General features: G+C 48.7%; 1 protein-coding gene across 2 annotated transcripts in view; it reads left to right on the top strand.

Moving 5' to 3' along the window:
• Window positions 1-12,712, top strand: part of FBH1 (F-box DNA helicase 1) — a 48,514-nt gene that overhangs the window by 15,220 nt on the left and 20,582 nt on the right. For both annotated transcript variants that reach the window (XM_046011371.1, XM_046011370.1), the window contains 10 exons: window positions 2,557-2,687; window positions 2,793-2,928; window positions 4,660-4,850; window positions 7,133-7,225; window positions 7,558-7,649; window positions 9,598-9,766; window positions 10,454-10,676; window positions 11,357-11,444; window positions 11,527-11,613; window positions 12,329-12,465. In XM_046011371.1, coding sequence (XP_045867327.1) covers window positions 2,557-2,687; window positions 2,793-2,928; window positions 4,660-4,850; window positions 7,133-7,225; window positions 7,558-7,649; window positions 9,598-9,766; window positions 10,454-10,676; window positions 11,357-11,444; window positions 11,527-11,613; window positions 12,329-12,465 — 1,347 coding nt within the window. The remainder of the gene's footprint in view (window positions 1-2,556; window positions 2,688-2,792; window positions 2,929-4,659; window positions 4,851-7,132; window positions 7,226-7,557; window positions 7,650-9,597; window positions 9,767-10,453; window positions 10,677-11,356; window positions 11,445-11,526; window positions 11,614-12,328; window positions 12,466-12,712) is intronic.

Genomic DNA, 12,712 nt, shown 5'->3' with positions numbered 1-12,712 from the left:
GTGCGACCTGAGTAGTCACAGATGGGGATAGTGAGTTTTCTCCATTCTGCTTGAAAAGATCTGGGGCAGGATTTTCCAGCTCATATTTACCTCCTGAAATGTTAGACTGAGGCTGTTTTTCATCGTCGCTTAACAAGGATGCGATGTACGTATTTCCGGTAATCTGTTGTAGCTCTCATTTCCCTTTCATTGCTCGTAGTATCTTTCTCTGACTTTGGTTATGCTGGCTTCCTCGAACAAGTTTGGAGTTCCTCCATCCTCTTCAGTTTTTTGGGAGTGTTTAAGAAGGAATGATATTGTTCTTCTGAAGGAATTAATGCTCAGTGGAATTCTCCAGTGAAGCCGTCTGGTCCTGGGACTTTCCTTGGTTGGGAGGTCTTTGGTTACCAACTCAAGTCACTTATTGGTGTGTTCAGATTTTCTGTTTCTTCATGAGTCAGCCTCAGTAGGTTGTCTTTTCTTCTAGGTTGTCCAGTTGGTTCATGTCCTTTAATTTCTTTTTTTAAATTTTTTATTTATTTATTTGACAGAGATCACAAGTAGGTAGAGAGGCAGGCATAGAGAGAGAGGAAGAAGCAGGCTCCCTGCCGAGCAGAGAGCCCGATACGGGACTCGATCTCAGGACCCTGAGATCATGACCTGAGCCGAAGGCAGAGGCTTAACCCACTGAGCCACCCAGGCGCCCCTTTGTTCTTTTATTTCTGATATCAGTTGTAATGTCCCACCTTTCATTTCTGATTTCAGTTATTTGAATCTCCACTTTTTTTCTTAGTCTACCAAAGGGGTTGTCAATTTTGTTGATCTTTTAAGAAAACCAACTCTTAGTTTCATTGATTTTTTTTTTTTTTTTTTCTCTGCTTTTCTCTTCTTGATTTCATTTATCTCTGCTCTGGTTGTTATTATTTCTTTCCTTCTGCTAGCTTTTTTTCTAGTCCCTGTAGCTATAAAGTTAGGTTGTTGATTTGCTGTCTTTCTTCTTCTTTAATATAGGTGTTTACAACTATAAACTTCTCTCTGAGCATGGCTTTCACTTCATCCCATTAAGTTTTGGTATGCTGTGTTTTTTGTTTTCATTTGTCTCGTGGTCTTTTCTAATTTCTTATGATTTCTTTTTTGACCCGTTGGTTGTTTTAAGAGCGTTGTTTAATTTCCACATACTTGTGGGATAGTGATCAAAAAGGATACTTTCTATAATTTTAATCTTTTTTTTTTAAAGATTTTATTTATTTATTTGACAGACGGAGATCACAAGTAGGCAGAGAGGCAGACAGAGAGAGGAAGGAAAGGAGGCTCCCTGCTGAGCAGAGAGCCTGATGTGGGGCTCGATCCCAGGACCCTGGGATCATGACCTGAGCTGAAGGCAGCAGCTTAACCCACTGAGCCACCCAGGTGCCCCTATAATTTTAATGTCTTAATATTTGTTTTTTTCTTTTAAAAAAATTTTACTTAAATTCAATTAACTTATGATGCATTACTGGTTCCAGAGGTGGAGGTCAGTGACTCATCAGTCTTATGTACTAGCCAGTGCTCACTCCATCACATGCCCATCACCCAGTTATCCCATCTCCCCAACGACGTCCCCTCCAGCAGCCCTCAGTTTGTTTCCCAGAGTCAGGAGTCTCTTACGGTTTGTCTCCCTCTGATTTCATCTTGTTTTTGTGGCCTAGCGCGTCATCTGTCCTGGAGGGTGTTCACGTTTACTGGAGAAGGCTGTGTATGCTGCTGCTGTGGGGTGAAATGTTCCAGATCTGTCTCTTAGGTCCCGTTGGTCCACTGTTGTTTATACCCTCTGCTTCCTTATCGATCCTCTGGCTGATGGCTCTGTTCTTTCTTGAAAGTGGAGCAGTGAAATCTCCTGGAACTTCATGTTGCTGTCTGCTTCCTTCATTGAGGAGCTCTGATACTTGGTATATTTATACTTAGGATTATTAGACCTTCTTGGTGCTTTGACCCGTTTATTATTATATAATCTCCTTTCTCTTGGAATACTTATTGACGTGGAGCCTTTTTTTTGTCTGATACTATCATAGCCACGGGTGGTTTTTTTTTGTAATTTTTAAAAAAGATTTTGATTTTATTTATTTATTTGAGAGAGAGAAGAGAGCATGAACTGGGGGGAGGGGCAGAAGGAGAGGGAGAAGCAGACTCCCTGCTGAGCAGGGAGCCTGACGTGGGGCCTAATCCCAGGACCCCAAGATCATGATCTGAGCCGAAGGCAGACAATTAACCGACTGAACCCCCCAGGTGCCCCCAGCCACGGTTCTCCTACTATTTGATCTTCATTGGACCTCCGAGCTGTCAGTGGCCTGGCCAGGGAAATCGCACTCGTTTTTCCCAGATTCTGTGTCAAGTTAGTGTCGGAGCCAAAACCAAGACCCAGTTCTCCTCATTTCCAGCCAAAACGTGTGTAATGTTTCTACCCTCCTTGCCCAGCTTTTGAATTGTGAGCTGTACGTGCGTTTCAAGTGTCAGAAGGTCGTCCATACGTAGTGGCTTAATCCGCCCTCGCAGCCACTGCCTGCATGTTATTCTGGATTTTTTTTAAAACCTCTTCAGTTCATTCCTTGGAAAAAGCTGTATCATCGCTACCTGATGAATGAGGAGCAAGCTGTGAGCAAAGTCGACGGCATCCTGCTGAGCTACGGGATAGAGAAGGAGTCCGACTTGTGTGTGCTGAACCTCATTCGGTGAGTGGCTTTTCTCCGGGGAGGAAGACGGAGTCTCCAGTCCTTTCCCGCCTCTTAGCACTCAGGGTCAGCTTTCTCACGGACTCTGCTGTGACTGTCGTACAGCTATGCGGCCACCAGTAAATGCTCCCCCAGTGTGGACCCTGGACGGGCCTTGTGGAGTCTGAGGGATCACCTCCTCCTTCCTGAGGCAGAGGCCTGCGTGCGTCAGCACCTCCCGGATCTGTACGTGGCTGCCACGGTGAGTGACGCAGGCCAACACCACCCCCTTTCTCTTCCAGAAAGCCTAGTGGAGATGAAGTCTGGCTGAAGGTCATTTTAGATCTATTTTCAAATTCTTTCCTTTTTTTTTTTTTTTTTGAGGAGAGGGAGTTGCGGGGGCCGAGGGAGAGAATCTTAACCAGGCTCCATGCCCAGCAGAGAGCTGGACGCCAGCCTCGATCTCACCCTCCTGAAGTGGTGACCTGAGCCAAAATCAAGAGTCTGGATGCTTAACTCACTGTGCCACCAGGCGCCCCTCAAAATCTTCCTTTAATCTCTGCTTTGAAGCCTTAATCTCGTCATTGGTCCCATTATGGAAATAACAGGCCATGTTGTTACAGATACTTCAGTGTGGAAGGGATTTTAAAAAGCACTTAATCCAATTTCCCATTCTGTGGAGGAATCTTCAACAGAGGATGTTTGTCTGGCCTCTAAAAGCTTTGATTAATAAGGATTTCTTTATATGGAAGCCCATTCCACTGTCAGTAAGTGGGTTATTTGAAAGAATCAGAGAAATGAAGGTTCTCCTACAGACACTCATGAGTCAGTGGGAAGCTAGAAATAGTCTTCAGTTTCCTGACTCAGCCTCTTTTTTTTTTTTTTTTTTTTTTTTTTTACAAAATATGCTGCTTATATATAATAAGATGAAAAGACGCTGAAATGCTCACCATTTCCGTATCTTTGGGTGTCAGTATGACAGATGGCCTTTTATTCTTTAAAATATTTATTTATTTTAAATTAAATTGTATTTTATTTAGATTCAGTTAATTAACAAACGGTGTGATATTAGCTTCAGAGGTAAGGTTCAGTGACTCGTCAGTTGTACCTGACTGGATCTTGTGGCTCCTTATCTAGATCAGGGATTCTTCCATTTCATCTTGGAAGCTCCGTACACCCTCAGCCCGTCTGCAGCCTGCAGAAAACTGGCGATCCAGCCGTGTGTTTTCCTCTTTCTGCCTTTAGTGACGTGATCGCTGGTGGTGGTGGGCTGTCATTTCTTTCACAGGATGGTTGGAGTGAGGGGACCCTGAAATTATAACCGGGATGCTTGTAGTAAAGTGCAGAGTGAGAAAGATACTTTTCCAGTATTGGACTATTTCTGTGTTCCTGAACATCTTAGATACCACTAAACGGAGTATACTAAGCAGAGACCCATAATAAGACATTTTCAGTCACTTATGTAATGTTAGTTAAAACAGCGAATTCATGTTAATTAAAATATTAATTAACTTAAATAATAATAACATGAAGTAAGTAGTAGATTAACGTCTTAATGCCAGGGAATTGTCAGTCTTGGTTTTGTCCCTGAAAGACCACTGTCGTCTTTTGCGTTGCCCCGCCGTTGGCCTCCCGGGCCCACACAGTTGCCCAGTGAGCTTCTCGAACCCTGTCAAGTCGCTGTGGACAGGAGAGCTTAGCCCGACCCGGAGAGGAACGCTAGGAGCTGGCTGTTTCCTCACTAGGCAGGGTGCTGTGTTAGATCCTTCGTTAGTGTTTTTTAACTGAAGAAAACTAAGGACTCAAATCCAGAAGTGATGAAAGAAAGGAATCCAGGGTGAAGGGAAAGGCTGACTTTTCTGAATGTCACGTGGGCAGTTGGCACTTGGCCCAGGCTGTCCGAGCCTTGGCTCTCTTTGCTGGTCGTCTGATGGGGTTTTATTAATCGTGTTCTGGGTCTTTTCTCCCCTCTCCGGTCCGCCGCCCTCCACAGGGTGTCAATGTGTGGGCGCTGGTGGCGGCCATCGTCCTGCTGTCCAGCAGCGTGAACGACATCCAGCAGCTGCTCTTCTGCCTCCGGAGACCCAGCTCCACCGTGACGGTGCCGGACATCACGGAGACGCTGTACTGCCTGGCCGTGCTCCTCTACGCCATGAGGGAGAAGGGGATCAACATCAGCAACCGGTAAAGCAGGGGGAGGAACTGCCCAGGCCCAGGCGAGGGAACGGCCGCGCTGGCTGTGCTGCCCAGCTCTAGCCCCAGGCAGGCCGTAGGGCTCACAGGGCCCGCGCCCCAAGTGCACAGCGGTAAAAGGCAGGTGCTGGGAGGATCGGACCTGCTCTGCGGATACGAAGTGCCACCTCGCTGGGACATAGCGTTGAGGCCGGTGGACGTCCAAGGCTGTTGAAGCCTGACGTGAAGTCCCCTCGCTAAAAGGAGCCTTCTGCCTTTCTGTGTGGCCTCATTTTCCTAGGGAAGCATTAAGATTTGGTTCCCCCATTTCTGTTTTGGGGCGGGAGCTAAGCACTGTGGCCAAGTCTCGCCCACCTTACCGTCTCTAGGACAGAGGCGGTTCGCTCAGAGTGACCGTCGTGGTTTCACACGCCAGCGCGTGTGCACAGGGCAGCTGGCGGAGGCTCAGCAGATCTGAGGCTGCGTGTCAGCCGCTGGTCCAGGCCTCGTGCACTGTGTTCCAGAGAGAGCAGACAGGGACTGCGTAAGTGAGCACGCCGAACAAGAACCTTGTAGTGAGTGACAAGCGGTTCAGAGAGAAAGAAGGGGGAAGTGGGCAAGGGAGGTAAGGGGCACTGTGTTAGACTGGGGGAGGAAGGGGCAACTGGGTGGCTCAGTCGGTTAAGCGTCTGCCTTCAGCTCAGGTCGTGCTCCCACGTCGGGCTCCCTGCTCGGCTTCTCCTTCTTCTCCTCGCTCGTGCTCACTTGTGCTGTCTGTCGCTCTCTTTCTCTCTCAAATAAAATCTTAAAAAGATAAATAAAATGACATTTTAAGATTTGAGGGGAGAGCATTTTAGCAGAAGGAGTAGATAGTTTCAGGGCCCAAAGACGGGAATGAATTTAATATATCCAAGGAAGAAAAGCGGTCTGGTGTGGCAAGACTGGTGAAGAAGAGGGAGACGATCCACAGATCCGTGAGGCCGGCCGCGGCCAGACGAGGAAAGCTGACGTGGACCATGGGGAGAAGTCAGCATGAGATCCAGGCTGCGGAGGGCAGCTGTAGGGTGCCCTAATCCCCCGGCTGGAGATAGGCGGTGTGCTCCTGCAGCCGGTCCTGGGGAAGCGGACGTCCCAGGGAGGATTTCCTTTCTCTGGAATCCATGAGCCCTGGGGGGGATGCATGGCCGGGGGCACCCCGTGAGCTGTGGCCCAGTCATCCTTGTTGGAGTTCAAGGATGGAACACGCATGCTCCAGAAATGGCAGAGTTATTTGCTGTGTTTCTGAGTTACGTTTCAGTTTATTAAATGCCAGTTACGTTGTATCCCTACCGTGGCATTGAGGCACAGGACAAGGAGATTTAGGATTAATTGGGACAAGACAGATACACACATGGTGAATAACGTTCTTACCTGCAGATTCCGAACCCGCAGGTTCTCTCCACTCAGAGAGGTGGAGGGGAGGGCACAATCTGTTGGGTTTTGTTGTGTTGATGTGCTTCGTCCTGCTTTACCTGGGAGGTAATATGACCAGAGACAGAAGTGTTGAGTCATTAAAAGTATCTGATGGTGCTCAGAGATCACTTTCCCTCTGGGGATGGGAAGCGGTGCGCTGTGGGCGGTTGGTGATGGGGGGGAAGAGTTTGGGGTCAGGGTGAACACAGAGAGCTTCGAAGTGGCTTGTAGTGGGCTGTTTGCCCATTTCCGGGGCCTCTGCTGAGTGCCTTGTGTCGCCATGGGCCCCTCTCGGTGGCTTGGAGGCCATTCTGTTTCCAGTCCTTGGTCATCACGTCTTGCTCTCTGTGTAACACCCTTCCTTTGGGACCTTTAAAGAAAGAATGTTCTTTGTGCTTCTACTCCAGTTATCACCTTACAGGAAGCAGGGAGCAAAGCAAAGGAGTCTGAGAAAGACACCACGACATTAAGGTGATGTCGAACAAGAATCGCTGCTCCGAGTAGAATTTGCGTTTGTTTTCAGCCGGGCTTGCTGCTTTTGTGATTGTCTCTTAGGGTTACAGCTAGTGCTTTGGTCGCCAGACAGCATGTCTTGGTCTCTCTCCTTCGCCATTACACACTGGAGCCAGGCACCGTCCCAGAGCTGGGCTTTCCGAGAGGGCTTTGGTCAGCTCTAGGTGTATTTAACATCTTTTCTTTCTTTCTTTTTTTCTTCTTCCCCTATAAAATGGTGGTAGCTATTTTCTTCTTAGAAATGGTAAGGAGTCCAAATACATCAGAGAAAACAGGATAGAGATTGTGACTCAATTTGAAAATCTCTAAATCTGCTTTTTCCCTATTAGGATTCACTACAACATTTTCTATTGCCTGTATCTTCAGGAGAATTCCTGTCCTCAGGCCCAAGAAGTTAAAGAGGAACCATCGGTTTGGCCAGGGTATGTGTATAGGGGTTTGCATGTGTGTTTGTCTTTTGTCTTCTATTCTTGGTTCCTCCTTATACTTACAGAGGAGGGGTGTTTTGTCTTAACAGTTTCACTGAGGTGACATAAAATTCACCCATTTTAATTGTACAGCCCAGTGATTTTCGGTACATTTATTGAGTGGGCAACCAACATCATAAACTAGCTTTGGAACATGTTTATCACCCCAAGGCGAGGCCTTTCGTTGGGTTAATTTCCTCCAGTCTGCCTGTTTGCTTTGTGACAGTCCATCACCTGGTCTTTGGAATTCCTTTGTTTTTCTGATTTCTCTTCTATAATGATTGTAGCAAGAAAAGCATCCAGCTTACACATGAACAACAGCTGATTCTGAGCCACAAGATGGAACCTCTCCAGGTGGTAAAGATTATGGCGTTCGCAGGTAAGGGAGCTCACCGTTCCTGGACTGGAGCGTCCGGTTCATGCCTCTCATCCCTGCGTTCCTTTTCCCTGCTGCCTGCCAGAATTTCTTTATCTTCCTCTATTGTCCAGCTCCTGCAGTTAAATAATTTTATTTTTTTAAGATTTTATTTTTATTTATTTGTCAGAGAGAGAGAGAGAGAGAGAGAGAGCGCGCGCGCACAAGCAGGGGAGCAGCAGGCAGAGGGAAACCAGGCTCCCTGCTGAGCAGGGAGTCCGATGTGGGACTGGATCCCTGGACCCGGGATCATGACCTGGGTGGAAGGCGGCAGATACTTAACCGACTGAGCCACCCAGGCGCCCCAAGTAAATAATTTTAAAAGCAGTTAAGGAATGCTTGGTTTTTTGTTTGTTTGTTGCCACTCCAGGGAGCATCCACATGGAGTTCCTGGTCGGACAGATAGTTCTCAGGCATTCGTTTGTGGGATCACGCCAGCAGGATTGACCCAGCGGGTCGTTTACTATTGTAGATGCTCAGGCACGGATCGCTCATGGAGGGGCGGGCCATGTTTCCGTGGCTCCCTGATTTTGGTCACGTAAAGCCTGGGAGGCTCTCCCAGCACAGGGTTCCAACCTACATTCCTACATAATGCCAGCTGTAGTTCTGCCTCAGTCAGCTCATTGCACTTGCAGTCTCCCAAAGCACCCGGTTATCCTTATGCCTTTGCTCCTACTCTTTTCTACCTGGGATTCCTTCCTGTTTCTTTTCTGCCTAAATATCCTGCTACAAACGACAGCAAGGATTCGTTCAGTACCTGGCATGGTGCTAAGTCCTGACGCCCTTCTGGAAGCTTGGTTGGTTATCTCTGTTTTACGGATAAGGGTTTGGGCTCTTGGGCTCAGAGAAGTTGCGATGACTTGCCCCAAGTTAGATAAGCACGTAAGTGGAGGAGGTAGGAGTCGCAGCTGCGTCTGTTTCTCTCCAAGAGTATCCTCCCCCCCCACCGGCCTCTGCGCCATGCTGTGTCCGACTCCCTTCCGTTCGGCTTCTACCTGGTGGAGGCTTCTTGAGCCATTAGAGTCCTAGATATATAATCTCTGAACTCTCGCTGTAACTGGTCATCTGTACGAACCGTTGGGCCCCTGATTATTTAATAAGCGTAGCCCACACACACATTTCCTGAACTCTTCCACACTGGGTCATTAGACGTCACAGTAGCCCAGTTAGGGAGGGAAAGAGGTGCTGTTTTTCTTCTTTTACAGGTGAGATTTTTTTGTTTCCAAAGTCATACTCTCTTTTTTTGGTCTTTGCGTTGTCATTATACTCTCTAATTGTTTCTAATTGTTCTAATTGTTTCAACTGCGTTGGCATTGTATTCCTGAGGAGATAGTAGTAAAGGAATCTTGCTTTATAGTTTTGTTTTGTTTTTTAGCATACTCCCAGTGCTTAGCATACAGCGGAGCATGGAGTAGGTACTCATGAGTACTTGTTCCGTGAATGATAACTGAGTAAACACATGGTGGAGAGGCAGGGCGCGCTGGAGAGCTCAGAATGGGCCAGAAGCATCCTTGAATCTCACCTGCACGCTCTTGCCTTTGGTCATTCCTGATGCCTAGGACAGCAGTAGCTGCTCTTACTGAGTTCCTCTGCGGGATGCCTGGATCATTGCTTTATCCTGCCAGACCTGCAAGGTCAGCGTTACCCACGCATGGCCGAGGGGCACACCCATGGACAGTGGGGTCGAGCTGGTCCTTCACTGCTCAGCTAGAGCCCGAGCCCAGCCCAGGTTAATCTGGCCTAGAATTGCTGCTCTTATCACTGCCCTTTATCAGTATTGAGGAACCTGTCACTGGTCGGGTCTCTAGCAGGAGGTAAGATAAGATAAGCATGGGTGAGACCTGATTAGGGCATCCTTTGGAGCAGTTTTTCCTGGTCAGAGGGTCACCTCCTTTCCTCTTGGCTTCCCCAGGCACCGGGAAGACCTCTACGCTGGTCAAGTACGCTGAAAAGTGGTCCCAGAGCAGGTTTCTGTATGTGACGTTCAACAAGAGCATCGCAAAGCAGGCTGAGCTAGTCTTTCCCGGCAACGTCATCTGCAAGACCTTTCATTCCATGGCCTATGGGCACGTCGGGCGGAAGTGAGCATCGTGCTGCCACCGTCTTTGTCCAATTCCCGGTTTTCCTGTTGTGAGCGTCGTGATTACATAGGAACGCAGACACAGCAACGCTGGGACTATGGAGTGTTTTCAGCTCCGCTTAGAGGCAGGAAATGGAAAGACGTAGTGATTTACACTTCTACCCTGTAAAGATGCGTTGTTTGCAGATGGTAGTGTCTTACGGAGGGGGGCATTCTCATTTCTCTGGAACTGAGGCACAGAAAGTCCGAAGGACTGGTCTGGCACACAGGCTCTCACCAGTCTGACCGATGGGCTTCCCTGGGACGAGGTGGGGGAAGACGCGGCAGCGTGCACTCGCCCAGGGCTCCTGGGGCCCTGAGCGTTCCCTTGGATGGGAACCTTGAAGGAAGGAAAGGTGCCCTTTCAAGGGACCTGTTGGAGTCCAGTCCCCACCGTGGAGCAGTGGCATCTGCCGGGAGCCACTTCCTCTTCTGGGCTGTTATCTGAGAGTTCCTGAAAGCCGGCTGAAGCCCTTTCACATCCTGCATGGACCTTGCTCAACCTGTCTGGCTTTTGTTTTCCCCGAACCTGTTTTGACATTTAACGTGGCCAGGTGGTGTCACTGTAGGGCAGGGGGTTCGAGTTGGGGGAGACCTAAATACCACGTGCTAACAGTCAAATACCGTTCGTTTGGGCTGCGTGTTACAGGTACCAACTAAAGAAGAAATTGAATCTCTTCAAGTTGACCCCCTTCATGGTCAATTCTGTCCTTGCTGAAGGGAAAGGCGGATTCATACGGGCCAAGCTCGTATGTAAGACCTTAGAGAACTTCTTCGCCTCGGCTGACGAAGAGCTCACTATCGATCACGTGCCGATCTGGTGCAAGAACAGCCAAGGGCAGAGAGTCATGGTTGAGCAGAGTGAAAAGCTGGTGAGTATCTAAATCTCCTCCCGGTCAGGGATCAAGGATGGAGGAGAGGAGCTGGTGTGATACTCTGTCCTGCTTGTCTTTCGTTCTTCCAAACGGCCGGCACGTCGGACTCCCGGATCGCAAGCCCGTCGGTCTGGCTGTGAGGTGGCGTGTTTTCTGTGACGCGGACTCACAGACCTTCTACTTAACGTGCACGCCGGTCCTCCTAATTCAACAGATGAGGCTCCTCCTACCCAAGGCTTATAGGAGCTTGTCATTGGGGTCGAATCTAAAAATAAGGAATCTCTTTGCGGATTTTTCTTGTCTTCAGTCATTGACCATTCTTTGTGTGGCTTAGTCGTCAGTTGTGAGTCGAGAGAGCTAATCCAGCCTTTCTGGCTCATCATATCTTGTGCTCTTCCCCCGCCCCTCCCTGCCCTCCCCACCCCCACCCCAGATCTTGTACTCTTTGAGCGATGGTCTGTCCCTGGGCTTGGTACGGCCCCAGCTTCTTACTCATCTCTGCACTTGACATTGTTCTAAGGCTGTCGTGGAGCCGGAGGAAGCTTGGAGGTGATTGCCCTTCACCGTGTGGTGATGGTGCCTTTGTTCAGACCTCTGTGCACGAGAATGAAAGTGATTTCAGGAGGTGTCTTTTCCAGGGTCTTAAACTGTGACTTGCCATATCACTTGCTTTCTAGAACGGTGTCCTTGAAGCCAGCCGACTCTGGGACAACATGCGGAAGTTGGGGGAATGCAAAGAAGAGGCTTACCAAATGACTCACGATGGTATGCCAGTGCTCCCTTCTTGACCTCCGTTAAATGTGACTGCTCTGCCTGCGAGTTCTGACTTGCCGCTCCCCTCTTTTAGGCTACTTGAAACTCTGGCAGCTGAGCAAGCCTCTGCTCGCCTCTTTTGACGCCATCTTTGTGGACGAGGCCCAGGACTGTACCCCAGGTGATAAACTCTTCCGGACATCAGTAGTCTCAAACACATAGAAGCAAGACCATGATTATGGAAGAGGACACACACGTGACATGAGCTGATTTTTCTTACTTGTCGTAAGGAAGAGGCACAGATGATAATTTCGTCACACAGAAATCCATTGTTACTCGACTCTGGATTTCAGCAGTAGTCCTTATCGCCCCGCCCCCCAACTCAAAGCAGATTTATTTTTCTGTTCATGTTTTGCTTCGGTTACTCTGAAAATGTTGACTAAGCATAGGCCATCAGACGACTGGGACCTGGACTCGGGCTGAGTGGGAAAAGCTAGTCAACTTAGAGCGGACAGTTTGTGCGTGTTTTTCAAGTGGCTGATAGAAAATAGCGTGCCTCTCTGGGGTCCTTTTTGAGCTTTGAGTTACAGTGTTAGAGAAGATAATTTCCCTCATTTTTTATTTGCTTATGTGGTTTTTTTTAAAGACTCCATCATTTATCCGGGACTAAAAATAATCTGCATTCCTAGGCTCAGAAGTGGTTTCTCTTGTCCCTTATACAGTCGTTTCTTTGCGTTGCCTGCGTATGCCGCAGAGAGAGACAACGCCGTTGTCCAGCATGCCCTGGCTTCGTTTCATGAAGCGTTTTCATCTTTTTCGGTCGTAAATATGGGTTCTTTGTGCTCTGTGAGTCGGCGTTCCTTCAGCTCTTTCACTGTCCCTCTTATTGGTTGCAGCTATCATGAACATAGTTCTGTCTCAGCCATGTGGGAAAATCTTTGTAGGGGACCCACATCAGCAGATCTATACCTTCCGCGGTGCAGTCAATGCTCTGTTTACAGTCCCTCACACGCACGTCTTCTATCTCACACAGGTAAGAGCTCTCTCTGCTTCCGAGTCCCCAGAATCGTAGAAGCAAGCTTTGCGCTTCCCCACCCTCGCTTTCCCGCGGTTCCCCTGTGCCAGGCGCCCAGTACGTAGCAGATCCTTGCTTTTAAGCGCTGGTCCTCTGTGGGTCTCGGGGTCTGCAGAGTCAACTCTGTGTTCACCACACCTGCGCGTCCCATTGTCACCGTGCTCGCATTTGCACCGCTGACGCCTTCCCGGGGGTGGGGGCCGTG

Source organism: Meles meles, chromosome 7 (genome assembly GCF_922984935.1).
Source record: "Meles meles chromosome 7, mMelMel3.1 paternal haplotype, whole genome shotgun sequence".
Lineage (NCBI taxonomy): Eukaryota > Metazoa > Chordata > Mammalia > Carnivora > Mustelidae > Meles > Meles meles.
The sequence above is the reverse complement of the archived record's forward strand: the minus strand, read 5'-3'. Positions and strand labels throughout refer to the sequence as shown.